This window comes from Amblyomma maculatum, chromosome 6 (genome assembly GCF_055883805.1).
Source record: "Amblyomma maculatum isolate TAMU_Amacu chromosome 6, ASM5588380v1, whole genome shotgun sequence".
NCBI lineage: Eukaryota > Metazoa > Arthropoda > Arachnida > Ixodida > Ixodidae > Amblyomma > Amblyomma maculatum.
Window position 1 is genome coordinate 34800589 of NC_139349.1, and position 26864 is coordinate 34827452.

Sequence of the window (26864 nt, forward strand, 5' to 3'; positions counted from 1 at the left end):
CTGTTGCTTAACGCGCGTTATTTCTTCGTCTTGTGACCAGCATACTTACTGGCTAGTTTCCCAGTTCTTTTTCTCCATTGTGAGTCAACGATTTTTAGGTATAGGTATTTAAATACTTTAGCTGCCCATCTGTTACGGTCCAATTTCCTCAGGCGTTCCTCATATAATATTTTACTCTGTTTTCCGTACTTCGAAAGATGCCCAACCCATACCTCCCTGTACCTCCTCATTTGTGGTTTTGCCATGGGCACGTAGTGCTAATCGTCCGACGGCTCTCTGATTGTTTTCTAATGTCGACTGTACCTCTGAGTTTAGGGACAAAACCGCATTTCCGAAAGTAAGCCCGGGCACCATAATTCCTTTCCAAATACCCCTCAAAACCTCATTCCTGTTGTATCCCCGAAATGCCCTATGCTTCATTATCCCGGCATTTCTTCGCCCTTTGGCCTTACGTGATTGCTCATGCTTTCAAATGTATGCCAATCCTTCGTTTACCCTTACCCCGAGATAATTATATTCTGCTACTTTTGGTATTTCATGGACTTGTATTTTAAAACCCTGATCAGTTGAGCCGTTGAAAATCATCAGACCCGACTTAACTGCGCTAAACCTGAAGCCTAGAGCGTCCCCTTCGTGTCCGCAATACTTAACTAGAGTTTGCAATTCTTCCAGACTCTCAGCTAGCAGCACACTATCGTCTGCATACATCAAACGGGGGAGGCGCTGCTCTACCGCTTTTCCACTTAATCTATATGACAAGTTAACACCTAGGTTACTTTCTTGTATCCTCCGTTCCAGGTTTATCATATAGCGCATGAACGGCAACGGTGATAGAGGACAACCTTGTCTTAATCCTTTGCATACCTTGACTGCATCGAAATGCCATCTAACGGCAGCGACAGGAACCGCTACAATGGCGAAATGGGGCATTGCCACTATTGTCTCGATCCCAGATAGCTGTTACAAGATGGCCTTGCAATGCAGTTTTCCTGAGCTCCACTACCTGCTGTGTGTTGGATAGCACTTTTGATCACGACTGTACATCAGCAGAAACCTCAACTTGCATTGAAGACCTTAAAGCCGCGGTCACATTGTGACGTACAGGTGCCCTTGATGGTAGCAGATCCACGCTATCTTGAAGCTTTCCTTTCAGCTGCAGGGGCGAGGAGCTTTGTTTTACTATTACCTCCATTGTAAGTTCCGTGTGAACAAGAACGCGCAAGCACTACATAGTGCAGATCGCTCATTGTTTCCGCAAGGCAAATGTCAGAACATGAGCTGAAAAGCCCTTCTACCTCGGCTCCCTCTCTTCAAGAACACGCGGACTTGAGATGGGAACAGAACACCTAATGAGGAATTTACTATCAATATAAACACGGGTAAAATGGTTACTTCTAACGTTATCGTTCCTTCTCACCACTGATGCCATTATCCTTATAAGTCATTTTACCTCTGCAGTCGTTCTTCTAACGCGTTATGTTTTAGCTCTTGACGGGAGCAGCACGACTTTCTCGCGTAATGAAGCCTTTGTAGCAAAAATTGATATTTCTTTGGTAGATTCGTGGTGCACGTAAGCTTAATAAAGACACATCTGAGAAGCAAAAGTTGTAACTCCAGCATGAAACTTAAGGCGAGAGTCAAGTACAGCTGCCTGAGAGCATTATTATAGTCATCTTGATGTGGCACCACAGGGACGAGGACAGATACGGAGAAAGGCAGACGAAGTGAACTTGGTCTGTCTTTCTCGGTATCTGTCCTCGTCCCTGTAATACCACATCAAGATGAATACATACCAACTTGACCAATTTTCTACTCACGATATTATAGGTGCTTCACGTATTTCATTTCGGGATACCGGGAAGAATACCAAGTGACTTATAACTCTCCTGTGTGGGTACAGTTAATATTTCTGTGTTATACGGATTGCAACCACCGCGCTGTATCCACATGTTTAGGGTAAAAAATACAAATAACGTTCTTGTGCTTTATTAGTCTAGAGCAAGTAAAAAAATATGCCATCCTAAATTACTCAGACATCTTCGATGCAATGTCTCCATAGCAAATGTTTTGCTTCATGAACTTCAACTTTATAATTTACAATTCTATTTCAGTGATTGACTACAATTAACTGCTCCGGTGCGAAAGCAGATAAGATGTAATTGGTGATCAGCTCCCAGGCGCTCTTAAGTGATGCTCATTGTGTCAGTATATTAGTACCCCTTTGCATGCACATTGCGCCATGAGTACGAGGCAGATGTGAGCGAAGAAGTCTATTTTTACACAGTCGCTAAATGAAGAAAACAAAGGCACTTTTTGTGCTTAACAATTTTATTTTTCAAGAACGCTTAAATTGGCAGAATTTCCTTTTTTAGCACTCTGAATCGACTCAAAAGACTTTAAAGGGTAACGGAATCAAATTTCAATGCACAAACGTTTTAGGTAGTGGATTTAGGCTAAGCGTTTTAGGCTAAGCGTTTCACGACGTTTGCCGATCATATATTGATTGCAATTTTAATCGTTCTTTTAGTGCCTCACAAAAAGTCGAGATCTTTTTCAATCTCCTCTTTCGTGGCGAAGTCTCCGAGGTACTTTTTGGTGTAGCCGTAGCTGTTCTCAGCTTCGAAATGGTTCTCAAGCTTGTCCATTTCTTCCCAGAATCCATCGTAATCAAATGGCGGAGCGTGCCCCCCTAGATCTGGTGGTAAGTACTCTGGAGAGATTTCTTTGTGAAGGCGTTCGAAATTCTGTCCATGAAATTGAAACTTGAATAAAAAGAAGACATATGTATAAAAGTTTCAATATCAGTCATTTCAGACTTATGAGATGAAAGCACAAAGATTAATGTATTCAACCTCTCTTTGAAGTACGTAATACGAAAAAAAAATCATGTAATTGTGCTTACTCTTTACAACAATTATGTATCATACAACGAAGAAAAACCAGCTGGAGATGTTTACTTCAAAACAAAGTAAGCAGTGGAGCTCTTTTAGGAAATGTGAAAGTCCTACTCATTCGAGAGGGCAGGACAAAACTCTTGTTACCTTCAGGTGATTAACATTACTGGGAATGCATTATGAGCCACATGAGGTGGCTCGAAAGGTAATTTTTTAGGCATCAGAAACGCAGTCAGAGCCACTGAGCCTAACTAATGAGCTTGCAAACTTAACATAGTAACTGAGGGTCGCTGTTGTTTACTACTTAAGTTTTTATTTTTTTATTTTTTTTTATTTGAAAATACTGCAGCCCCTCAAGGGGCTATAGCAGGAGTGGGTACAAAAATGTGGAACAATTCCACGCATACAAAAGTACATACAAGCATTACAAATATAAACGCTAGAAAAACAACATACAATGCTACGACTCAATTGCCGACGCAAAATCAGAGATTGATAGTGCACGAATGTTGCCATCCAAAGAATTCCAACACTCCACAGTGCGCGGAAAAAAACTGTATTTGAAAACGTTAGTGCGGGCAAAAAAAGGTTGGATATTAAGATCGTGATGGCTCCTGGTTGCAGATGGTTTTGAAAACGAGATATGCTTACCCTCTGAAAGGTAATTAGCAGAATGAACTATGGAGTGAAGAAGTTTTAAGGACTCAGTTTTTCGGCGGGATGCAAGCGGGCTTATGTTTAGGGAAGACATCGCAGATGAGGGTGAAAAATGAAAGTCGTAGCGGCGAAAAATAAATCTTACAGCTTTACGTTGCACAGATTCTATTTGATCGATTTCACATTGCTTGTATGGATTCCAGACATTAGAAGCGTATTTAAGAATAGGGCGAATTAGAGTTTTGTACATGAGCAATTTTGCTTCTTTAGGAGCATCCCGTACTGTGCGTCGTAAGTAACCTACCTTTTTAAGAGCTTTAGCTGTGATGTAATCGGTGTATTTTGACCATTGCATATTGTGAGAAAAAACGATGCCAAGATATTTATATTCATGAACCCTTTGCAGTGATGCATAGTCGTAAATAGAAGGTGATAGGCGGTTGGTGAAAGACATGACAACTGTTTTACTGAAATTGATGTTCATCTGCCACGTATTGCACCAATCACGGAACATACCAAAAGACTCATTCAGAAGGAGGTGATCATTAACAGAGTTGATAGTGTGGTACAGTACGCAATCATCGGCGTATAGGCGGATCTTGGAGGTTATACTGTCAGGTAAATCATTAATATAGAGCAAAAATAGCAAAGGGCCAAGGACAGAGCCTTGGGGAACACCTGAGGTAACATCGGCTAAAGAAGAATCGACGGAATTGAAGCGAACAGACTGGGAGCGGTGTGAGAGGAAATCGGCAATCCAATCAGCGAGTTGAGAGTTATTGAGAATTACTTTTAGTTTGCATAACAATTTAGAGTGAAGGACCGTGTCGAAAGCTTTTGAGAAATCGATGAATATAGCATCGATTTGGTTACCGGCGTCTATGCTGAGAAGAATGTCATGTGCAAATTCGGTTAACTGAGTCACTGTACTAAACCCCTTACGAAACCCGTGTTGAGCTCTGGACAGAAGATTATTTGCTTCAAGAAATTCCATATTGTGTTTATAAATAATGTGCTCTAGGATCTTACATGAATGTGCAGTTAAAGAGATCGGCCTATAGTTAGAAAGCAGTTGTTTGTTGCCGGATTTATAGAGAGGGAGTACATTGGCGAGTTTCCATGAGGGAGGGACAATCCCAGTGGAAAGAGATTTTTGAAATATAATTGAGAGATATCGAGATGACCAGAGGGAATAACGTGCTAGGAAGGTGTTTGGGATACAGTCCGGTCCAGCGCATTTTTTTGTGTCAAGGCACAAGATAAGATTTAAAATCCCCGGAGTGCTAACCATGATATCTGAGATAGAATGATCATGATTAGGAAGACTGAAAGGTGGAATCATGTTATTATCACCTGCAAAGACAGATTAAAAGTAGGCATTAAATGCATCAGATATTTGAACAGGGTCAGTCACAATTTCTTCATTAATAACAAATGAGGTGGAGGAAGTGTTTGAGGGTAGAACAGAGCGCCAAAATTTACGAGGGTTATCTCTTAGCAGCCCTTGGAGCTCAACGCGGAAATAGAAATCTTTAGCAGAGTGCATTTTAATTCGAAGTTCATTTTTTGCAGCTTGAAATCGAGCAACAACATCAGGGTTATTGTTACGTGCCATGCGTCTCAGCCGGGCTACACGACGTGACATCTGTAAAACATCGCGATTAATCCAAGGAAGAGTCGGATTTCTTTTCTTTGTTTTGACGGGAACAAACTGTTTAATGCACAGTCTAACAATTTTTTCGAAATATTCAACAAGGTCATTAACGTCGCCGTCACGGCTGAGCGCGCAGAAGGCGTCGAAGCACTCGGCTAGTTTGTCGATTACGGAGTTGTCGTCTGCGTGATGGAAATCCGGAAATGACGTGAAGGTGAGGTGAAACATTTGCAGGAAATTAATTTTTGAACCGTTCTTGCTCGTAAAGTGCACGTCTCAGAGCTCTGAGTGCGTTCACTGTCCGAGGCGAGTTATTGAGAAAAAAAAATGGAAGCACTAAAGAATACAGAAACAGCAGGCTCGAGGATTTAATATTTCACCCGGTAACACTTATCAAGCCAGTAAAATAAGCTCCGATCTTTACCCAGATTTCTGTACTCGAGAGAATTTTGTACAAATTTTATCTCAAACCAGCAAGTATAACTTGCTTAGCGGCCGGCAGTTCTGTCAAAGCAAAGCGCAACAAGACTGTACTCTAGCATAAATTGCGGAATTCAGCATGGACACAAACCTCAACAATTTACTACTATTCCTAAAGGGAATGTCAACCGCTTTTTATATAATTTCACGCGATAAACACATTAGAATTTATAAAACTTGTAGATTCAGCTCTCCAGGTGCTTTTGCGCTGCCTTTTCAAGATATGACGTAGGCATCTTTGCAAAGAGCAGAAACAATGAGTAGAAACTAGATGATGACGTCATTGTCTGTGACGTTTCAAATTTGAACTGATTTCGCCCAATCCCTTCTGTTAGTCGTACGATGTCGCTTAGAACGATCAGGCTTGGATAACATTGGTTTTCATTCTGAGTGCAAACATTCGTTACCATGAACCTCCATATAGTCGACTCTTTTTTACTCTGCAAATTCTAAAACAATCTCAGATGCCCTTTAATAGCGTAAATCGGGCATTACAACTTTGGCAAGGATTTAATAGGAGTGAACGCACTAGTTACTTGGTTAAATTTTTCAATTTCAAGCGATTGTGATGGTGTTCAAATGGAGCTATAGTTCCCAAGGAGCGTTTCGAAAAGAAGGTACTGCTACCTGGATGAGCACATGGTGCCCTGCTTCTTTTGTCGCCTGGCTAAAAACACGTATTGCTGGACACTTTGCAGCAAATAGCAATATGCGTAACGCCGCTTACCCGTCCGGCCAGCTTTTTCTTCAGAAAAGGCTTCATGATGGAGTATAATATGTCGAAAGCCTGCCCCTGGTTCACCACGTGGAACGCCTTTATCCTCGATGGCATGCAGTCCTGATAGTTTGCCAATGTTGATAGCAAAATAATAAAGACAAAAAATAGATAGCCAGTTATGCTTACACAATAAAGATTTTTTAACATTGTCGCACCGCGAACGCTGAGTTATTTTGTGTTTGTGTTAAAAGGATGTTCGCTAGCACGTACCAAATAGTTCGCAAGGTTACTTCCATTGTTCTTTCCCTGTTCCCATAGATAAGGAAAAAGAACGCAAAACATCTTCCAATGAAGTGCACACGAGCACACAAGAGTTGGCCATTGCTTTTCAATGATTCTAGACGTACACTGCCTTGTTCGTCACCTGTTACTATCACAAGGGCAACTTTGGAGGATTACAAATTAAACTAAATTGAATGCGGTATATGCATTTCGCTTTATAGGCATTTGTTTGCTACGGTGCTTTAATACAGACCGAACACATCCATCACTGGTGTATTATTTTCCGAATATTTATTGCCATCACCATGCGAATTGTTATTCCCTTGTCCTTATACGTGTGTTTTGTTTCTGCTATAACTTTTTTGTACAATCGACTCTGTTCTTTTTAACAACTTCAACGAAACAAGACATGTGTCATTACGTTCTTTCTTGGCAGCTCCTAGTGTGCGTAATGAGACTTTAAAAAATGTAATTCAATCATTTCATTAAATTACGACTAAAGAACAGTCAAGTTATCGAATGCTCTAGCTCTATGAACATGGAAACTTGTTTGTTTGTTTTTTCCGTGTCATCACAAGTGCTGGCTGCTTTCAGGAAAGTATGTAAAAAAAACACTACTGATTTGGCAAGAATAAAATGAAATACAAAAGAAAGGAAAGTAAATCGGCGTAGTTATTATCGGCATAGTTATTTTTTTCCGATGTTATTTCACCTTAATTGCCTAAGCGACTTCATCCATGAAACATTTTGCATTATGAAGACATGTTTCACTGCTCAACTCATGTCCAAGAACAGTATTCGACATTTGGAAAAAAATAGCATTGCCCAAGCTTAATGTTAATTTTGCTTACTTTAGCGCCTAAACTTTAATTTGTACTACCTTCACTGCTTGGGTTTGCACCTAATCCGACATGCTCAGCATACTCGTGATCGCAGCATAACGCCATATTTTAGCCACACAAATATTTTTAGAACTTTTTTCCGTGTCAGCACTATATATAGGTCACTGGAACAGTGTACCGGCTTACGTCTTTGCTGTGCGTAATATTGGCGATTTTAAACATCGCGTAATTCATCCCCTTATTATTCATTATTCATTATTCCCTTCTTCCTTTACACGTTGTTTAGCTGGTATGTCGAACATGTTCAGATTCTTATTGACTCAAACACCCTTTTTCTTCAGTTTTGATTATTCTCATTATCTGGTGTCTCGCGAAATTGTGTTTACTTGCACTGAGCTGTTTCCGCCATGCTTTCTCTGAAAGTATAAGAGTTACTAGATACGTCTGTCGGCGGGAACACTCTATGGTACCCGAAAAAGGTGGTGGTGACGAGGGGAGCAGGGGTATAAGAAGAGAGCGCTTTTGACTATTGGCTGATGATGACAGCTCTCGGCGCGCTGATGGTCGGGCGACAAATTAGTTTCGCGCTGGCGGCCCTCCGCGTCGCTTTGCTAGTTTTTGAGAGAGGAGGTTGTCGCCGGGGTCGGAAAATTGCCCTTCCATGTTAATTGTCTGCACATAATTATGCGTGCGCGTTGGGCAGGGAACCGTTTGCAACCAAGGTTCGACTGGTCAGGTCTCAAAAATCATTCAACTTCAAAGTGGCAGATCGACTACGTCGAGAAGCACAGCTGCACAATATTGCAGCCAAACGCGCGAAGATAGCAGCCCAAGCTGCTAAAAGAATGATGTCATTATCTTCCACCGAATGGAGTACGCGGTGTGCTAAAATGGTAACCGATTCAGTGCAAGAAAAGCAGCGAGGAGCACCGTCAACATAAAGACCGAGGTCAAACGCCAAAAGCGAGATGAGAACGAAGTATACTTTCGCAAATATAATGCGTTTAATATACATCTGCAGATGCGATGCGACCACAAAGAATAATGCTTTATGCAATCTCACACATAAGCGGTCAAAGTGTCTCTAACAAAAAGTTTGTCCTCTATGCATCTTCTTTTAAAGTGCCTCGATTATGTGGCTCCATAATCATTGGCATAAGTTTTTATTCGTCTGAACGTCGATTGTGCCTGTATTTTATTTTGTTTTCTCTTAACATGTTATTTATTTATTTATTTTTTATTCAAGTTACTCACAGGCCCCTTCAACATGGGAGCATTGTATCTTATCCACATTGCCTTATCCTCGGGCTATTTGTAAATATGTAAGTAAATAAATAAATTCATATTCACTCTACTTTGTTCTTGTTATTGCCGTATAGAAATGCCAGCATTCGTGTTTTCAATAAAGTCAAGCGTATACATTGACACTTTTCTTTCAGTTCGCAAAGTTATCTGTATTTGATTGAACCATAATATACTTATAAGCATTTTCGAAATGAACCCATCCGTTAAACGCATCACTAGTTGTTGCGATTATGTCTTGCCGAAAAAGTCAAGTTATGCGGCAGAAGGAGCACTTTTTTCAAGTCATTCGTACCGCGCAGCATATTCCATCGACATCAACATTTTAGCTCTTCAACCTTTTCCCCTCCAAAGTACCATCGGAGATAACTCCAGTGACGCTTCTGCATCCTGTTTTGTATTCCCGTGCCAAAGTCTCCGTTCTGAGATCTCGAAGCACGTAGGTCTTCATAGGCCTGTGGATTCTACCATCACCATCTTTTGTCGCTTACCTGGACATACTCAAGCCCTCTCTTAATGATCCCCACTTTCACAGCCAATGCGCTTTCCACCGAAAACTTGTTGCAGTCCAAAAGAAGAGTCATGCCCAGTGTCTGAGCGGCGGGATCTGATGTAATATGCTCGATGCACATTATACACGCCCTGTGAAATAGGACGTGGGGAGTCTGCTTCGACGACCATGCACCTGAAATAAAAAGATAATGGGTAGTTTTGTTGGAAACAGGCAATAACTGTAAAACGTTCATAACAACCTTGAAACCGCGATGAAAATTTTGCCGTATTCCGCCGTAAGCTAATGCATTCAAATGAGGAGTCCAAAAGTATTAAGTTTCCGTAAAACGTTCATAGCAATCTTGAAACCGCGATGAGCATTTCGTCGCTTTCCGCCGTAAGCTGATGCATTTAACGGAGGAGCCTGAGGGTATGGCGTTTCCGCACAAGTGACCACAGCCGTCGCACGTCTCGCTCTCGATAGCACAAAAACATCTAGGCAACGAATGTTTCATTGCCCACTCTTCGTTGTGCGAACGCCTTTGCTTTGTCTCATTAAATGTGAAATCAGTTGGCTCATTCCGTAGTTCTGTTAATTTGGAGCTGAAAAAAGGCTGTGCAAGCGTTAGAACACACTTGGTAGAAGGCGGCTCCGGTTCGATTGCCTAGCGCCTGGGTTTACGAAATTGTATCCACGGTGACATGGATAGATTCCGTGACCATGTATTCATCAGCCATTTTTCACACTGGCTATCGGACGTGGAGTTTTCCGTGATAGGCATAGTGCGCCTACGCACACGAAATACAAAGACTAAAATACAATTAACCCTAATGACGCACGGACGATAACTGGAAGAAAGTGGGTATTAAAAATGGTTGAGTGGTAACCGATGTCTATAAGACAATGCACAGAAAAACAAAATAGCACTGACACAGAAATCTGGCGGTGGAAGAATTGTGAGCGTATGGTAATCTATGAAAGTAACAAAAAAGATCCTATAGCTAAAAAAGGACAGTGTACGCTGTGCGACGTGTAGATTACCAACAGCAATAAGTACCTACATACTGTTCAGTGTTTTGATATCACGCAAACAGAATGTATAACAGAAGAAAGGCTGTCACTAAACAAAAATTATCACGTGAAAGCAGCCAGCGATGGCACGCCGTGTAAGACCTATATGCTCATTGTCATCGCCTAGTTATCGATGTATAGGCAAAACCTTTATTTTTGATTTCGTTTAGTTGGCAGTTATGTATCGACTTTCTGGTGATGTCGATCTGCCAGATGCAAGGAACAGAACGCTAAAATGAGCAAAAACTTAAGCATAGGCATTTTTGTCACGAGAAGAGCTGACTATATACGTAAAAGCAGTCCCACTTGCAGTGATAAGGAGAAACTCTACAAGCACGTGCAAGTTCGGGCAATTGAACATGAGAAGGAGGCGACAAAAATGCGCTGTACCGCAATGTAAGATTAACGATTTTATAAAAGATAACCGTAAGAGAGGCCAATTTTAGTCATTTATGGGTGCAGAATATTCCCAAGAGATGCCTAAAAACAGACTCTTGAAAGCGCAATGTAACCGCATTCAATTTACATTATATAATGAAAGCGCATTGAATGTTGCAACGTAAGAGTGTTTTTAACCATCTTTTGGGGATATTCTGACCCATGAGTGAATAAAATTTGCCCCTCTTACGGTGTCTCTACATTAGGCAGATGCTTAGGCCGTCAATGGCGAGTTACAGAGCCCTATATGCAGGCATCCGAGTCGGCCGACTTTGTATTGGGAGAGTGATTTTTGCGTACTTTGAAACTGTCTTTTTGCATAAAAAAGCGCTTTCGAAAGTCTGTTTTTAGCCATCTCGTGCAGATATATTCTGACTCATAAATGAATAAGTTTTGCCCCCCTTGCAGTGTTCATTCAAAAAATCGTTAATTTTCACCTTCTCTTTCGTTGCGTATGAAATTTAAGCCAGAGTCACACGAACAGCAAGCTAAAGGTTAACATGAGCAGCCGCTCAATTTATAAAGCTTCTGTTACCTACGTACGATCTGAAACATGGTCGGGAGGACGGTATCCGTTGCTGCTAAGAGCGAATTTTCTGTTTTTTTGCGACGCACCATCTAAGTTTCTTACTTTCCTCCTTTCAAAGCACAATTTTATCGGCGGCGTTGAGGTCAGAGTTCTGCGTTTCCCCAAACTAAGCTCGAAACAGCCATGCAAGCCCGCAGAATACGCCAGGCAGCAGTCTGTCTAACTTATGTGCGAGATGAACCAATCAGCCTAATTTAATTCATCATGTTTCGAGGTACTTGCAAAAGTTTAAGAAACGGATGCGAAGAAATAAAAAATCGTAGTTACACAACAGGGACTAAGCCCTCAATGAATTCACCACGTAAGTTGCCGAGGCCCGAGAGATCAAAGTGACTAGGATGGATATTATCTTTAATTCATAGTGCATAGCTTCCGGGCGATCCTACACTAGGTAGATGCTCGGGCCGTCAATAGCGAGCTTAGTAGAGCCCTATGCAGGCATCCGAGTTTCCCGGCGTTGGAGTGGGAGAGTGATAAATACGTATTTTGAAAGTTAATAATTTCTTTTTCACTTATCTGCTTTCGGCTTCTTCAAATTCATATGTGCAGTTTTAAAAGCATTACGGCTCGTCTAGAAGGTAAATTTCTCCTGATTAACTATCATGACCTTCTTGTAAGCAACGGCCTATAGAAATGTAGCTGAATGTCAAAGCGACTACGACAAGTGGTGCGGGTACGACACGTGTTTACGGTCACTGGTTGTTGCAGCTGCCCATTGAAGTAGAACAGACGCTAGGTATCCAAAACAAAGGATCGGCTGCTCAACCACGCACTCTGTAATTGATGCAAAATTCACTCCTTAAATGTGTGAACAGAGACGCGACCACTTGCCTACGTTGCAGAGCAGGATCGGGCGCCCGTGCATGTCTCTCGCTGGCATCACCATGGCCAATTTGCGAGCGTCGGGCGGAATCTTAGAAGGCAGGAACTCGCCGTACACCGATTGGCAGCCGCACCGGTTGTAGTAGTAGTTTCTGATGGTCTGCAAGGCGGCCTCCACGTTGTACTTTCTCACTCGCAGGAAACGGAGGAGGAATTGCGTGTCCATCCTCGAATTCAAATCTGGCTCCTCTGCGTATGACGTTGAGGTGCAGTCACCAGTGTAAGATAAATACCAAGTACTACAGTGACGGTGAACCAGAACACTCAAAAATAGGCTTCTTGAGATGTAAAGGTGGCTTCTTTAGCGTAATCGTACCAGCATTTGCGGACTTGAGAAAACACGTAGATAATGGCAACCAGTAAGCTAAGCTTAAGCCCATAGTTTGTAACGTTTTCGTTGCAATAATTAGCGGTTTAGTCGCGATGCAATTACTAACACCTTCCAGAATTTGACGGCTTGTTCTCTTTCATATACCGATAGGAGAAAGGAGGCAAGCTCAAGAACAAAACCTCATATGCTGACTTTATTTTAGCGCCACTGCTAATTCCAGTCAGCTGTGCTTTATTTGAAAGCTTGTAGGTTTTCCCCTTCAGCGGCAGCCTTCTTAGCCTTTAGCACGCTGCCATAATTCACAGGAAAGATCAGGCAGGAAGTAGCGACCCGTTATGTTTTCCTGGTCCTTCCACTTCTCACGGTGCACTTAAAGCACAGCGCGCTTATGCGCAAATTGCAACCAAACGGTGCAAAGAAAAAACATTAGGAATATTCAGCAGGAAATTCCTGCTCACCGTGCTTCATCACAAATCACGAACTGTACGTAGGCAACACGGGTCATGGACGGGCTCGATCGGTTTGACTTGTTCAGTCAAGGTATTTGGCGTCACGAGGGGATTATGACGGCTTGAATTGTTCTAGCAGGCTTTGGCTACCCGGGACACGTGATGAAGGACGCTAGGGATGGTATACGAACGAGAATTGAAAAGAGGGAGTCAGTAATCAACGAATTAGAGAACGTTATGCGAGTGATACTGCCTTGGCTTTAAGGCGCCTGTTGTTAAGTGTTTTGGTTTCAAACAATTATCGGAAATGTACCGCTTAGAATATTGTCTTCGTGTAGCACTTATAGGAGCAAAGGGACTTTATTTACGAATGGCACTGGTTACTGTTTCCCCACCTATACAACTGACACCATGCCCTAAATTATTATGTGATTTTAAGCGACTCAGGTTTATAGAGAATCCGTACTCAAAGGCTGCTGGTTAATTTTTTAAAGCATGGGTTCGTTAACGTCTGCTGACCCTACATAGGTTGCAGGGATATCTGTACATCGCCTCCACTCAAAGTAACAACCGTCACCTGGACTCTGTGCATCCGCCACTTTGGAATCAGCGGCCGAGACGGATGCTGACAAACGTTTCCTCCGTCACACCTCGGGACAAGGGTCATTATCGGATTAGCCGGACAAGGCTGTCTCACTCGTGTGGCACCGAACGTCACTCAGCCCCAACTTCCTACGCGCCATGGTTACCTGCATAGACGCACCACGTAATTGCTAGGGCACATCACACAGTAAGCCGGGCCCTTCTACTGTTTCGGCCGAAGGAGCTCTCTGTTTCCGGCGGGCTGAGTGGGAACGGAGAGAAGACGCCGTAAACGTAATCACGTTGCCGAATGTGTGTATATCGTAGAGCGTAACCAAATCGAAACTAAGAGTAAGAATGAAAAAACAAATACCGACCACCAGCTAAACCGAATTAAACCGTACTTTCGCACTTCCGACTTGGTTTAACTTTTGTTAAAACCCTAATTGTTTTGTTGAGTATTCGGCCGTCCATAATGATATATCAGTTGCTTTAAGGGCAAAGGTGATATATACGTGGCATTATCGGTGTACTGCGGTACAGCCCTTTCACACGCGACTACTTCTTTCATGACTAGGTGAACGCTTCCACATAATAATAACGGTGCAGCTCCATTTCACAGGATACTTGATGCCATGGGACTTGGGACACAGCCTAGTGCTTTTACTAATGACAGCTGATTATCGCAGCTTCTTTCCTTTCCCCCTCCTACCTCCATGACACTGCCTGGTCGTCTTCGCCCTCGATGCTTTTGTGATATCGCCCCACCACGCAGCGTTATTTCCTCGCTCGGACCACCGATCTCCTGTAGCAGTAAAATATTCGTACGCATTGCGCCTTAGTTAACTGTATCTAACCCTGACTGTCCAGTACCAGTTCTGCAAATGTAGAGCTCCTTACGTTATTGTCAATTAAGCAAAAAAAAAATAGCAAGCATCCATCACTGCTCGTACTTTGAGTGGCTCACCTGCTAAAAGATTCACAAGTTTCTCGAGCGATTCTTTTCTCCTAGTGGCGGTTTCACCGAGTTCGTCTTCGGCAATGCGTTGTAGATGAGTTGGAAGTGCTTCTGCGGAGGTGTCGTAAGTGTCTTGAGTTGATTTCTTCCTATATACACCCCGCATGGCGGCTATCCACAAATAGAAAACGCACGAAGAAAAGCTACGATTCACGCACCACCTTTTCGATACTATTCACTCGGGGTATATGCACCTTTCCATGAGGAATTTCAGGACAACAGTACCTATATAGTTTTCTTGCTCATGCTTTTGTATGGCGCATACCATTGCAAAACAAGCGCAAAAGCGCCTGTTATTAAGCAGATGGCAAACCTTTTGGCCTTCCCCATTGAACACATGTTCTCGAAATTGAATACCTACCTCGGCAGCATGACAGGGAGTGTGTGTACCCCGCAAAGGGCTCGGAGGTAATTGAATCTGCAAAACTCTGTAGCTTTCCAGGTCATTACAGAACATATTCAATTTCTCTAACACAGTTGAGGCTATTATTGGACGCAGCGAAGTTCCCGCAGCCGACTACAATTTTTCCTGTTCTGGAGTGGACAGGTGCACTCTCCGTTTACTGAATTGTGACGCCCCGAAGCTGTATAGGCATTTAAGGACTCTCACTGTCTCTGTCTGTGGACACCGGCAGGTACACTAATGCACTCGGAGCGCTAATTGCTGAGCATTATGCTTCACACAGTTCAAGTTTGCCGCAACAAAATCACACACGTGCTCTGGTCTCCTTGGCCTACAGACGGAGTTCATTCTGATCTTTGTCGCATCGAAGCAGAAAACAGTTCATTCTGCACCGCCATTTGTTTTACCCGTGACCTCTATGGGCGAGGTATACAAGAATGCGAGAACGCTCACATGCGCTGTGCGCTGCCGTCCTCTTCTTCCTAGCCCTATTACAAACTCTACACTAGACAGGGGCCGCGTAGAGTACCAGTTTCGAGATGAGCGGGACCTCCAATGTTTACTTCCACAAATTGGTTTCGTTTTTACCGCGCCGACTAATAGGTCCTGTCAAAAACAAGTAGAATACTTGAACAATATCCTGACTAGGCTCTTTGAAGAAATGTGTTTCAGAACACTGCATTATCGTTGCAGAGATAGCCTACGTAGAAGAAAATGCTTAATGCTTTTGCCTGCAAAGCAATGAAACATTTTCTGTACATTTACCTCAGGGCTGGATCTTCCAATATTTCTTTGCCGTCTATTAATTAATCGGTCGTGTTGGCACATTTAGGGCGTGGTTTTGGCCACTTGGCTGCTGAATCCAAGGAGGCTGGATCAAATGCCGGCCGCGGAGAGTCACTTTTTGATGGAGGCAAAAGGCAAGGCTCCTGTATATTGTGCGATGTCAGGGCACGTTAAAGGACACCAGGTGATTAAAATTCTAGAGACCTGCACAACGGCGGCCTTAATAGACGTAAAGCACTATAAACGAAACTATACCAAACATCTTTACAGTCTTGTAGACCACGATTTCGAAGTTGAAACTCTTTACCAATAATGAGTGCCAAATACCGTGCAGAGAAATTCACTGGTGGTTCACCGTTACCTCTTTGAAGTACAATATTTACAAGACCTCTTTAACGTAGGCTGGTGAAACGAGTTGTCTGCTCGTCGTTATCCTACCAACGCCGTTAAATCGTCGCTCGCGTGTTTAGTATATTTCGTGCCCAAGACAGCACTCATTCGCAAGCCACTTTTCGCTGCTCACTCCTCGGGGATGCTGAACGTAAGTACAGTAATTATTTACTTTGTCAACTCGTTCACTTAATTCTCTTTTTCTTGCGTGAGAAAAAGCGTAGAATAATTCGTTCTGACGTAGGGGTAAAACCCTGAGCCACAACCTGTCTGTGGCAGTCGCTAGATATCTCCTAGACTAATCCTGCAGGACGACTGTGAAATCAGATGACACAGCTCCATTCGAGTGATAACGCCTGAATGTGTGAGTGGTGTTAGTTCAGATTATTTAAATATTAAGTTGAGGACAACGCAGAGGGCTATGGAACGAAAAATGGTAGGGTAACGTTAAGAGATGGGAAGCGCGCAGAGGGGGTCGGAGAAATAACACGAGTTAATGATATTGTAGTGGAAATAAAGAAGAAGAGATGGGCATCAGCAGGGCATGTAGTTCGTAAAGAGAAAAACCGATGGTCGCCTAAGCTAACAAATTGGGTCCCAATGAAAAGAAAGCGTAGCAGGGGGCTGCAGACAGTTTGGTGGTTAGCAGGGGTAAAATAGATGCAGCTAGCTCAGGACCGAGTTAATTGGAAGAATATGGGAGAGACCTTCGCAGTGCTTTGGGTATATTCCGACTGATGATGATAATTCCGGGTATCCCCCTTAGATGGATAGATTCGTAATAAGGTAGCAGTTACACATCAACGTACACTCAAGCCTAGAGAACCAACTCCAAAGATGTTGGTGGGGAGCATTTTTCAGTTGCCATGAGAAGCATGAGGTCTCGTCAGAGTATTTTTTGTATACGAATAATTTGTTCTTCTCTTTATATGGCGATTGGACGATCCCCCTGTACAGCTATCGTCGGCAACATTAAATGCGGCGAATGCAGTCATGACTCGGCAAGGGTGGGCAAGGTGCCACACTGCTCGAATGGGCTGCCAATGTGCTGCACGTACGGTACAAAACGATGGTCTTTTTTCCCACAAATTTGTTAACTTTCTCCAAGCTTAAAACGATATAGCGTGTTTCAGCTCTGTAAATATTTTTTCCCTTAGTGGGGACTTCCCCGCGCATAGCGCTTAAGCAAGTGCTCGCAAAGTACCGCAAGAAGAAACGGGTTTGATCAGCGCCCGAAGGACGCACGAAACAAGGTGTTAAGCGTTTCCGCGTCCTCTTCAAACTTCTTCGTTTAGTGTGCCTGCAAAACAGACCGCTAGCAGAGTGAGCAGTGCCAAGCTGTCCCTTCCAAAGCGAAACTTGACAGCTGACAGACGCCCGGTTAGGCTCTTTTGACGGGATGAAAATAGGCTGCTGCTTTAGCAAACATACCGGGAAGTGAAGCCACACTTTATAGTTGTGGCTTACGTTCGTGTTTGGCTATAAGAGCCAGACACGAGCGTAGCTAGGTTAAAAGTAAGCTGAGCTTCAATACCTTACATATGTCCTGTGTTAAGCTGTTTTAAGGAGGTCTGCAGTCAGGGTGTTACGACACACAGTATAACTAACCAAAAAACACATGACTGAAACTGACTTACATGGGTCTGGCTTCCCAGCTAAGACTCAAGAAGAAGAAGAAAAAAAGATTTTTTTTACTAAATGAAATTGAGTTTTGCTGTAGGATTCATACAACTGCCAGTATTTCGATGTTCACTAGTTAACGCTTTAAAAAAGCATTTACGTATTAAACGCTCTGGTGTGAATAGAAAAGTTGAGTGCCAAGAAAAGAGTCTCAATCAGTGGTTCGGCCAAGGTAGCCTTGGCGCACCTAGTTCTATTTGCCAAAAATGAAATCATGTGAAGTTTCAAAAAAGAAAAAAGACCCGTCATGTGACAGCGCGATCTGTGGTGGCGATTGCGACTTGAACAGCTGCAAGATTGGCGTCTTCTTTGCTAACCACATCAAAGATATGTGCTTTGCTGCTGGTTTCAGCATCACTCCCAGCGGCTGCAGTCGAAAAAAGCTCGCTGTTAGTTCCCATCAACGTTTATCTCGCAACCGGCAGCAAAGCCGGTTGCCCCGCCGTGAGCAGCGCCAAAGGTGCGAATCTGGCAGCGCTTCACTAAGTCGCTGCGCATTATTTGCGATGCATTCGAGCACATGGGGTGCTCTGTCACGAGGTATTTTTAAACTTTGCGGGCTTTAATGAATGCTGTTTAAGAAGGACACTTTAAAGGCTAGCTCGTCTTAACCGCCTGTGTTAGACCCATTTTTCTGATGGTCAATACTTTTCTATCCACACACGAGCGTTGGAAGTTATGGTTAGAAATTGAGTTCTTCATTTTCGAACAATTGTTTAAATAGGCAGAGAAAAAAAAATACCAGCCGCTACTATAGACAACATGCACTCGGTTTCAGTTCAGAAGGAGCACTTAGGTCTTTCGTTTTAGATACTGGTCCACCTAACCCGAAACACTATAGGCACGGTGCGAGCCGGGAGGAGATAATAAATTAGACTTACCTGCATGCTATATACCTTGAGGCGTTGAAATGATGAAGACTCTAGAGCATCAGGCGCATAGGGTAACGGCAGTTGTGTAACGTGTTATGTTAGCAGACCAAGGTTACTGTGTAGTTGAATAGTTAATTTCGTGGCAAAAAATAAATTAACCGAACATTTTAGAACGTCTGTCATTACCTGAGATTTGCAGACTTTAAGGAAGGCAGCAGTCTTGATGTTTACCAGGCAGGCTACATTCAACTCGTGACAAATGCCTTATCTTTGATCTCTAAGCGGACTTCTTCTAGGGCCAAACGCAACGAGTCTGCATCCCAGGGTATTAATGGCCTCCCACATGACTTTCTTGCTTTTGGTTTTCTATAATTATAGTATAAGTTGAAAAAATTCTCTATGCTTGAAGGTATCGTGTATTTTTAGTAAGTTAATTCTCGTGAGCTGTACGGGCAAAGAGTAACTTGTGGGGCTTTCATTATTTTTTCTTGCTGCCGCCTACAAAAACCTGAAATTCTGCAGATTAGGTTATTATCATTATTATTTTGTAGCATTAATTGTTCAGTATACGAACCCATATGGGAATAAAAAGCAGTTTGCCTCGCAGATTGAATAACCTCCACCACTGAAGAGGAAGAGATAGAATTAATAACGTTAAAATAATTGAAAAAGCTAGTTTGGACACAGCTATTCTTGCTGCCTCAATGTCATAGTTACTTTTTTTTAGTAAGTTTTAAAATTACCTGACTTTGAAATCATATACTGAAACGCACATTTCAGACATAGAGAGGATAGTTTGGCGTCCATGCAAGGCTACCGACATAATATACCAGCTTCTATAGAAAAATTCCTTTGTCAAAATAATGTTTCCATCAAACACGCGCCGCCTTCCCGCCCGTACATTTTGTTGGTGCAGTATATTCCTTGTGGAGCTTTGAGTATCGTTTCTTCTACAAATTTTCGGCCACGTTTATGCTCGTTCAGTACGCGTTCTTTTGTTTCTCTGTTACCCGCAGTTGTCTGTTATTCTTCTTGCTAATTTAACATTTTCTAGCAATTTCATGTCCCTCATTTTGCCGCATTCTATTCTACTGCAGTAAAACTCCCTTAAAGCGCTAGGAGTCTCAGTTCCTGCACAGTGTATTCGCCATTATTCTTTTTCTTTCAGTTACTTGTGTTTTCTAGCAGCCCATCTACCTTCTATGATACTATATTATACTTGGAGAGCTTTGAGTGTAACTTCTTCCACAGTTGATTCCCACAGGTTCTGGTTCCTTTAACTGCCAGTACAATTTCTCTACACTAGCTCTCAGTACTGATTGGATGGTATGACGATATTTCCAAATTGACGTTTTCACATGGTCTCATTTTCGTTTTTAGTAAATATTTTTCATAAAGCTTCGAGTCAAATTTTAAACATAATATATTCCTCTCCATATCCTCATTTCCAGCCCAGATTACCTCCAACATGCTCACGAGAGAAGTGTACAACTAACGCGTCAGTTGGGAGCGGAAATTCAAATGAAGTGCCGCATAGGCCGTTGTCCATGGTTGGTGTTTCGAAAGAGCACTTTTACATCGCTTTCTTTCCCGTGTTAGATGTTGCTTTTTGTTTCATATTTTTAATTTCGCACCTGCACAAAATAATCTTAGGTTTTTATTTCGCCGGAGGGCATGACGTTCTGCACAATGTGCGCTTTTTCTGTAGTACATGCAAAAGCTGGTCAATAAGGCAAAATCACAACAGCGTATGGTCCTGAGGGTCTGGGCTGTCAGCTGGTAGATCGTCCTTTTCTTTCATGGAATATCCGAAGCGGTTGGCGGCTGCAAATACCTCTTCCTCTGCGTCCAATTGGCTCCAAAATGCATCGTGGTCGACGGGCGGACCTTGGCCTCCGTACTCCTCAGGTAGTGCTTGCGGCGATATTTCCTGATGAAGCTTCTCGAAGTTTTCACCGTGACAAAGAAACTTTGAGGGCGGGGCGAGATAGCAGAAACGAAAGGTTAGCCTCCAGTTTTCAGACATGGCAACAATATTCTTTCAGTGTTTGCTAGGAGAATAATAAACACTTATTTAATAAAAGTTATTATCACCAGTGGATTAAAATGTCCATGCTAAAAAACAACGATATTCAGACCGTGGAAAGCGCAGTTGTTACCGACTCGGTTTTTTTTTTTTTGTCTCCTCGTTTTGCTCTTAATTCACTGCCATACTAGCACAGTGTGTTCACAAATTAAATTTTGCTGCACATTTTTGCTGTCAGAAGGACTTTGCATACATGGAGAAAAAAATCCAAAATAGACTCTGAACAAGCGGCGGCAGTAAGCAGAAGACTGGTGGGTCGGAAGACCGTACGTTACTTGGTAATTTTGGGTGAATCTAAAAAAAAACTTGAAATTTCCAACACCGGAGTCCATGAAGTTCGGCTGTATAGTAATATAAGGGGTTATTTATGCATCACTAAGTTGGGAGAGATATAGGTTTACTTACAAAGAAAGGCAGAGAAGTCGGTCTTAATCATGATTCTCTGGCAAGGATGACAATTATGAACCAACTTTGAAGGAAGGTCATCATACAGGTAGAAGTACAGACTTTTTTAAGGTTGCTTTTGCTCCGCATTCTCAAAGCGCCATAGAAATTCATTTGCGAAATAATTCACAATAACCGCTGCTTCCTTTAACGTATCTTTAATTCTCGGTGATTATTGCATAATTAGCTACCTGCGCTGACCAGATCCTCTCATCTTTTCCCTTTTCCCGAATGCCTATACATTCATTTCTGGGAATAGACTGACATAAACATCTGCGATAAAAACTTGTACTCTTATCGTACGACAGAAGTTCGTCCGGAATATATAAGCGCCGCGGCTTTATTTTATTTTTGATAAACAAATTAATAACAGGTGTACGTAATATGAGGAATAATACGAAAGCAGGTGGTGTGAAAGCTTACCCTTTCGCGGAGCTTTGCTTTTAGGAAAGGTCGGATGAGTGCGAAAAATAGGTCGAAAGCATACGATTCCTTCAGGATGTGTACTGCCTTCAGCCTCATAGGCATGCAATCCTGAAGCGATACAAGACACTTTTGATTAATTAGTGAAAATTTGCACGGTTTCTCGTATCCATCAACTGGTTATCCTTTTTTGACCAAACTAAAGGAGAACATTTTGGACTCTTTAAACAAACTGTGATTTGTCATCTCCGATTTCTGTTTCAATTCCGCTGTAGTTTTCCAAAATGAAGAATTTTGAATCATAACGGTGTCAGCAATTGTTTGGTTGAACATTTCAAACCTTAAGGCAATATTTTTCTATATACCTTCAGCTAGAGAATCATTTTGTAAAAAAAAAATAACAAAGCTTAGCACAACAGAAGCCATTTATAATAGATGGGTGTGGTATGTACAGGTTTCATACGTGAAGGCAGCTTTATGTCGAAGCTTCTTTTACTGTAAGACTTGTTATGTTAAACAGTAGTGCTGCTGTCTTTGCGGAGAGCGTGTCGTCGTTCCACTGAAATCTCGCAGCAAAATTCTGACAACCTGATTTTCTTGAAGTAAAATTGATTGCAATTAGCTCTTTTACTTCTTAAGGCACGAGAACTGGATCACTGTGTTAAATTTAACGGCTCTGAAGAAAACATGAAGGTAAAGTAAATACTGTCCTTATTCGGGCTCTCATTGCTTGTGTTGTGGACACCTAGCTGTATTGCTCTGTTGTCAACTGCACGGGCAAATATGTTATCACACCCTTCGGGTTTGCTCACTTAAACCTGACTGAAGAAAATGAGTCACTTTGTTCAATCCGAGTGCATTGCCCGGCCTTGTTTCCGATCCACACCTGGACGTATTCAATGGCCTTTCTCAAGAGTCCCAGGCTTATTGACAATATCTTGTCGACCGAGTACTCGGCGAAGTCTATCATGAGCGCGACACCCACTACTTGTGAAGCTGGATCGGCTGCTACGTGATCCATGCAGATGAGCCAAGTACGCTGGAAATCAGCGTACGGCAGCTCATCGGGCATCCAAATATCTGTAAAAGAAAAGGGAGAGATCGACTCACTGCGTACGAGCAGAATAGTAGCAGGTTTGTGACAAATCTATTAGTCATTACTAGATCTTAAAAACACCATTTTGTATTAAGTAGGAACACTTATTAATAAATTATAGCCTTCATATATTCGCATATCAGCAGTACAGCAGCGCGCATGGTTAGGCATATCAAAGGTGTTCTGTGGTGGGAGGAGACTCGCTCCGCATATGGCGCCCTAACCTAATGCTGAGCTGACTTTAAATTTTCATATTCTAGGAGTGAATTTTATTGAGGCACCAGACGCTGCAGATATTCACTGAACATCTTAGAAACTGTAAATTGGCGAATTTTTAAGGCAACATAAATATGTCAACATTTGTACACTTAATTCAAAACAGTATTCACTACGGCCAGCGCTCAGCGACTGTGTGAAAAGGCAAAAGAAGCGAGCCATTAAAATTAGCCTATTTCGCTACTGAAGGTAAAAATTTCCACAGCATAAGCTGACGGTGGGGTGGCAATTGAGGTAAGAACACCAGTAATGCTGGAACCTTGGCTACGCGACCGCCCTTTCATTGCCCACACCTTTTTTTTTTTTTTTTTGTAGGCCTTTTGACACACCGAATAAAATAAAAATTGCTAGGAAAGCTGCGCTTGCCAAAGACCAAGAGAAAGAAGGAGCAACACAGATATTATATTGTAATAAATGCGCTATGGTAAGGTGAAATGGCAATAATAGGTGATCTTCATCTGACCTTTTGGCGCCAATCATTGAACACGGGTAGACTGTAGAGAAAAGATACAAGAGTGTACATCCTGAAATTTACATACGTCTCTTCCTTGTTTATATTCTTGTTATGATGCTTTCTCACACCTTGAGATTTATTAGGCCCCACAAGTGAGATGTTTCCAGGATCGTTTAGGCGCACAACATTGGAGCGTAGTGCTTACTTGGCTTTACGAGGATTATCGGACGCCCGTGGACGTCTCTTTGAGGCATCACAGTGACCAGTTTCCGACCAGCTGGGGGTGCTTTGCTGGGCAAAAAATCGTTATAGATGGAAGGACAGGAAGCTCTGTTTCTGTAGTAGCTGCGGATAGTTTGCAGGGCTGAGCCTACATTGTACTTCCGGACTCGCAGAAACCGCAGCAAAAAGTTGGTGTCTGTGTTGGCGTTGAGTTCAGGTTCCTCTGTGATATGGAATAAAAGCAAAACCAAGAAGCTCGCCTACGTTCCTCGGTCAGTTTATATTATGTAGAAACATATGGAGACTTTTGTTTTAAATTTCATTGCTTGTATTTCCTCTTAACCTGAATTGGGCTGTAATATTTAAAGGAGAAAGGTAAACAAATCCAAAGTAGAAGTAAAAAATTAAGGACATCAGCTCCGCCGTTAAGGACATGAGAGTTTCGTACAGACGGACAATTATTTTCGCTTTCTGTTTTTCTTCTTTTTTTTTCTTTTTAAGTTTTATAATAACTCGGTTCAATACGCGTAATTTCGCCTTGCACCAACTCGGTGAACCGGTTAGATGATGCTAACTAGGCAGGGCTTTCGCGCTAAAAACGCCACCGACATATATATTTGCAAGCCTACTTTCTAGCGATGAAAATGGTTAAACTTTAAAATTGGACCTTGATTATAATAATAGGTTAACGAACGTTATTCCGTTTTTTTTTTATGAAACCGACGCTAGAATTGAGCGAAATGTTTGTGCAGAAATGTTGATCATGTGGAATGTTAGTTATGTTCAACAAGACAAAATTGTCAGATGTGAGACCGTTATTAAAAGTTGTGTTATTATCTGGATGAGTAGTGCAAACTAGAAATATTAAAAAGCAACAAAGACAGCCTTAAGGAACCTCAATGGAAGCATAAATGCATAAATGAACACATCAGAGAGCAAGCTAACCAATGGAGCATTACAAAGAAGCACACTTACTTTGCACTCTACTTTAGAGTTAAAGATAGTGTCAAAATGCGTAGAGGAACCAATGATTATAACACCGATTACCTTAACGACGTCTGTGTTAAAATGAATGCCTTCTAAAAACTCGGTTCATCTAATTATTATAGGAATCTCTCTTCAATATTCCTGTTGAACAATATAAACAAGATGGAAGTATCAGCGTCACGATGACATGTATTTTGTAGTTGCCTATCTAATATAGATGCGATAATTTTTTCTTGCAAATTTCTGAAATCCCGGCTGGTCCGCCCGGATGCCTACAGAATAGCATAATTGCCTCACCAGACAAAAGTTGCGTGAGCTCTTCCAGCGCCTCTTTCCTTCCCTGAGTTGTCTCTCCGAGCTCTTCTTCAGCAATGCGTTGTAACGCGAACGGAAGCGCCCCTTCAGAAGTATCGAAAACATCATTCTCCGACTTTTTCTTGTAGACACCCAGCATACTGAACTGCGTACGATTGAGGCCCTTCGTGTCCTCGAATCTGCGACAGCACAACTCCTTGTTTAACGTTCGCACTGCTTCGAAACGACACGGCTTGTTGTGATCGCGATGTAATTATCATCAATCCGTTGTACACGGATGGCTGCATTCAGAACTTAGGACGCGCAGCAGTCTGACGATCATATTTCAGTGTCAGCGCACGGTCGGCATACAGGTACCGACTGTGCAGCTGGGAAGATCAAAGGCCCACACGTCTGGTGCCTTAACAACAGATGACCTCAATAGACGCACAGGTTACAAAAGTTGTGGCTATTGTTTTTTTTTTTTCTCTCTCTCAATGCTGTCTCTATACGTATCCTCCAGGAACATGCGCAGCACATTCTGTAGCTTTCAGGGCTGGAATGAACGGTCACTTCAATCTTAGCGTGCAACGTTTATGCACAGGTTCGGCGGTCGAGACGTGTCGCCGTTGTTGCCGGTGTAACGCAGCTAAAGAGAGACTTTTTTTTTTATTCGAGACGTTTTTCATCAAGCATAGTGAAAAAGGGAGCGGCAAATAGGAGAAAGCTAGAGGGAATGTAAACTGGTCTGACTTAAACATTCGTAGAAGTTTCCGATAAACTGATTTTCTAGTGTCCACTTGAGGTAGTCACATTCAAGGTCCCCCCGCAGGCCTTCTTTCCGTAGGTAGCGCTGTCTCCCTGATGCCGTAACTGGGCAAGTCCACAACAGCTGTTTCATATTGCACAGGTCCGGTGAAAAACCATAATATGGACATTTGTCGGTCACTTGAAGCCATTCGTCACGTCACCGATGATGCATAGGAGGGGTCAGAACCGCTCCTGCCCGAATCCGGCGCACAGACACCTCCTCTTCCTCCTGGGTCAGATTACGGGGGAGTGGGTACGAACACGGAGGAATTAGAGCACGTGTTCGCTGGGGGAAGAATTCTTTCTCGGAAACACGGGAGAGAAACGGATCTGGGGGAAAAGGGGAAAGTGGCGGGATGTCTGATGTGTCAAGGTGTGTCACTGTATTCACGTGGACATTTTGTGAGTTGTGTTCACGAGCCACAAGAAAATCAAGAGCCAAAGAGAATTTTGAAAGCGAACGAAGATCCATAACCTCTGTGCCGAACACTCGTGGCTTTTTATTTTTTTCTCTTTCCTGCGAAGTCTTATTTGGCTAATGAGAACAAAAAAAGTCTCGAGTCAAATATAATTTTTCAGAAAAGAGAAAGAAGAACCACGAGCTTCGCGCCACTTGCTCGTGACTATTCTTTTTATTTTGACTCGAGAGTGCTTTGCATGTTCACGACGTACATATAAGCATCTCTCGCATTGTTCGCCGAATATATTGCGAAAGCGCTTACATAGCTGCGTTGAAATTTCTTATTAGGAATATAGTACCGCCCTTAGCCTTTTTATATTCTGGACATCAGTAAATCTGTCTATGGTTTGAAGCAATCGGTTCAGTTTTTTTCTTGCGAATTATGCACTGAGTTCAGTTGACGTCCTGTACGCATGAGCATTGCTAGGGCGAAAACCTAGGGAGGTTTATTTCGTACATTTCTTTCGATCAATTATCCCTGCCATTCACAGACACAATG

The 26864-nt window shown here is 42.5% G+C and overlaps 2 protein-coding genes across 2 annotated transcripts; both read right to left on the bottom strand.

Moving 5' to 3' along the window:
• Positions 1-2475: 2475 nt before the first annotated feature.
• LOC146185483 (clavesin-1-like) lies at positions 2476-14799 on the bottom strand. Its single transcript, XM_084607838.1, has 5 exons — positions 14632-14799; positions 12252-12491; positions 9321-9514; positions 6413-6523; positions 2476-2762 (listed from the first exon to the last, which is right to left on the bottom strand). Exons 1-5 carry the CDS (start codon positions 14786-14788, stop codon positions 2532-2534), a joined length of 933 nt encoding a protein of 310 aa, XP_084463964.1. The 5' UTR covers positions 14789-14799; the 3' UTR covers positions 2476-2531.
• Positions 14800-20472: 5673 nt separating this feature from the next.
• LOC146185484 (alpha-tocopherol transfer protein-like) lies at positions 20473-25275 on the bottom strand. Its single transcript, XM_084605535.1, has 5 exons — positions 25099-25275; positions 23798-24037; positions 22653-22846; positions 21767-21877; positions 20473-20782 (listed from the first exon to the last, which is right to left on the bottom strand). Exons 1-5 carry the CDS (start codon positions 25253-25255, stop codon positions 20552-20554), a joined length of 933 nt encoding a protein of 310 aa, XP_084461661.1. The 5' UTR covers positions 25256-25275; the 3' UTR covers positions 20473-20551.
• Positions 25276-26864: the final 1589 nt, after the last annotated feature.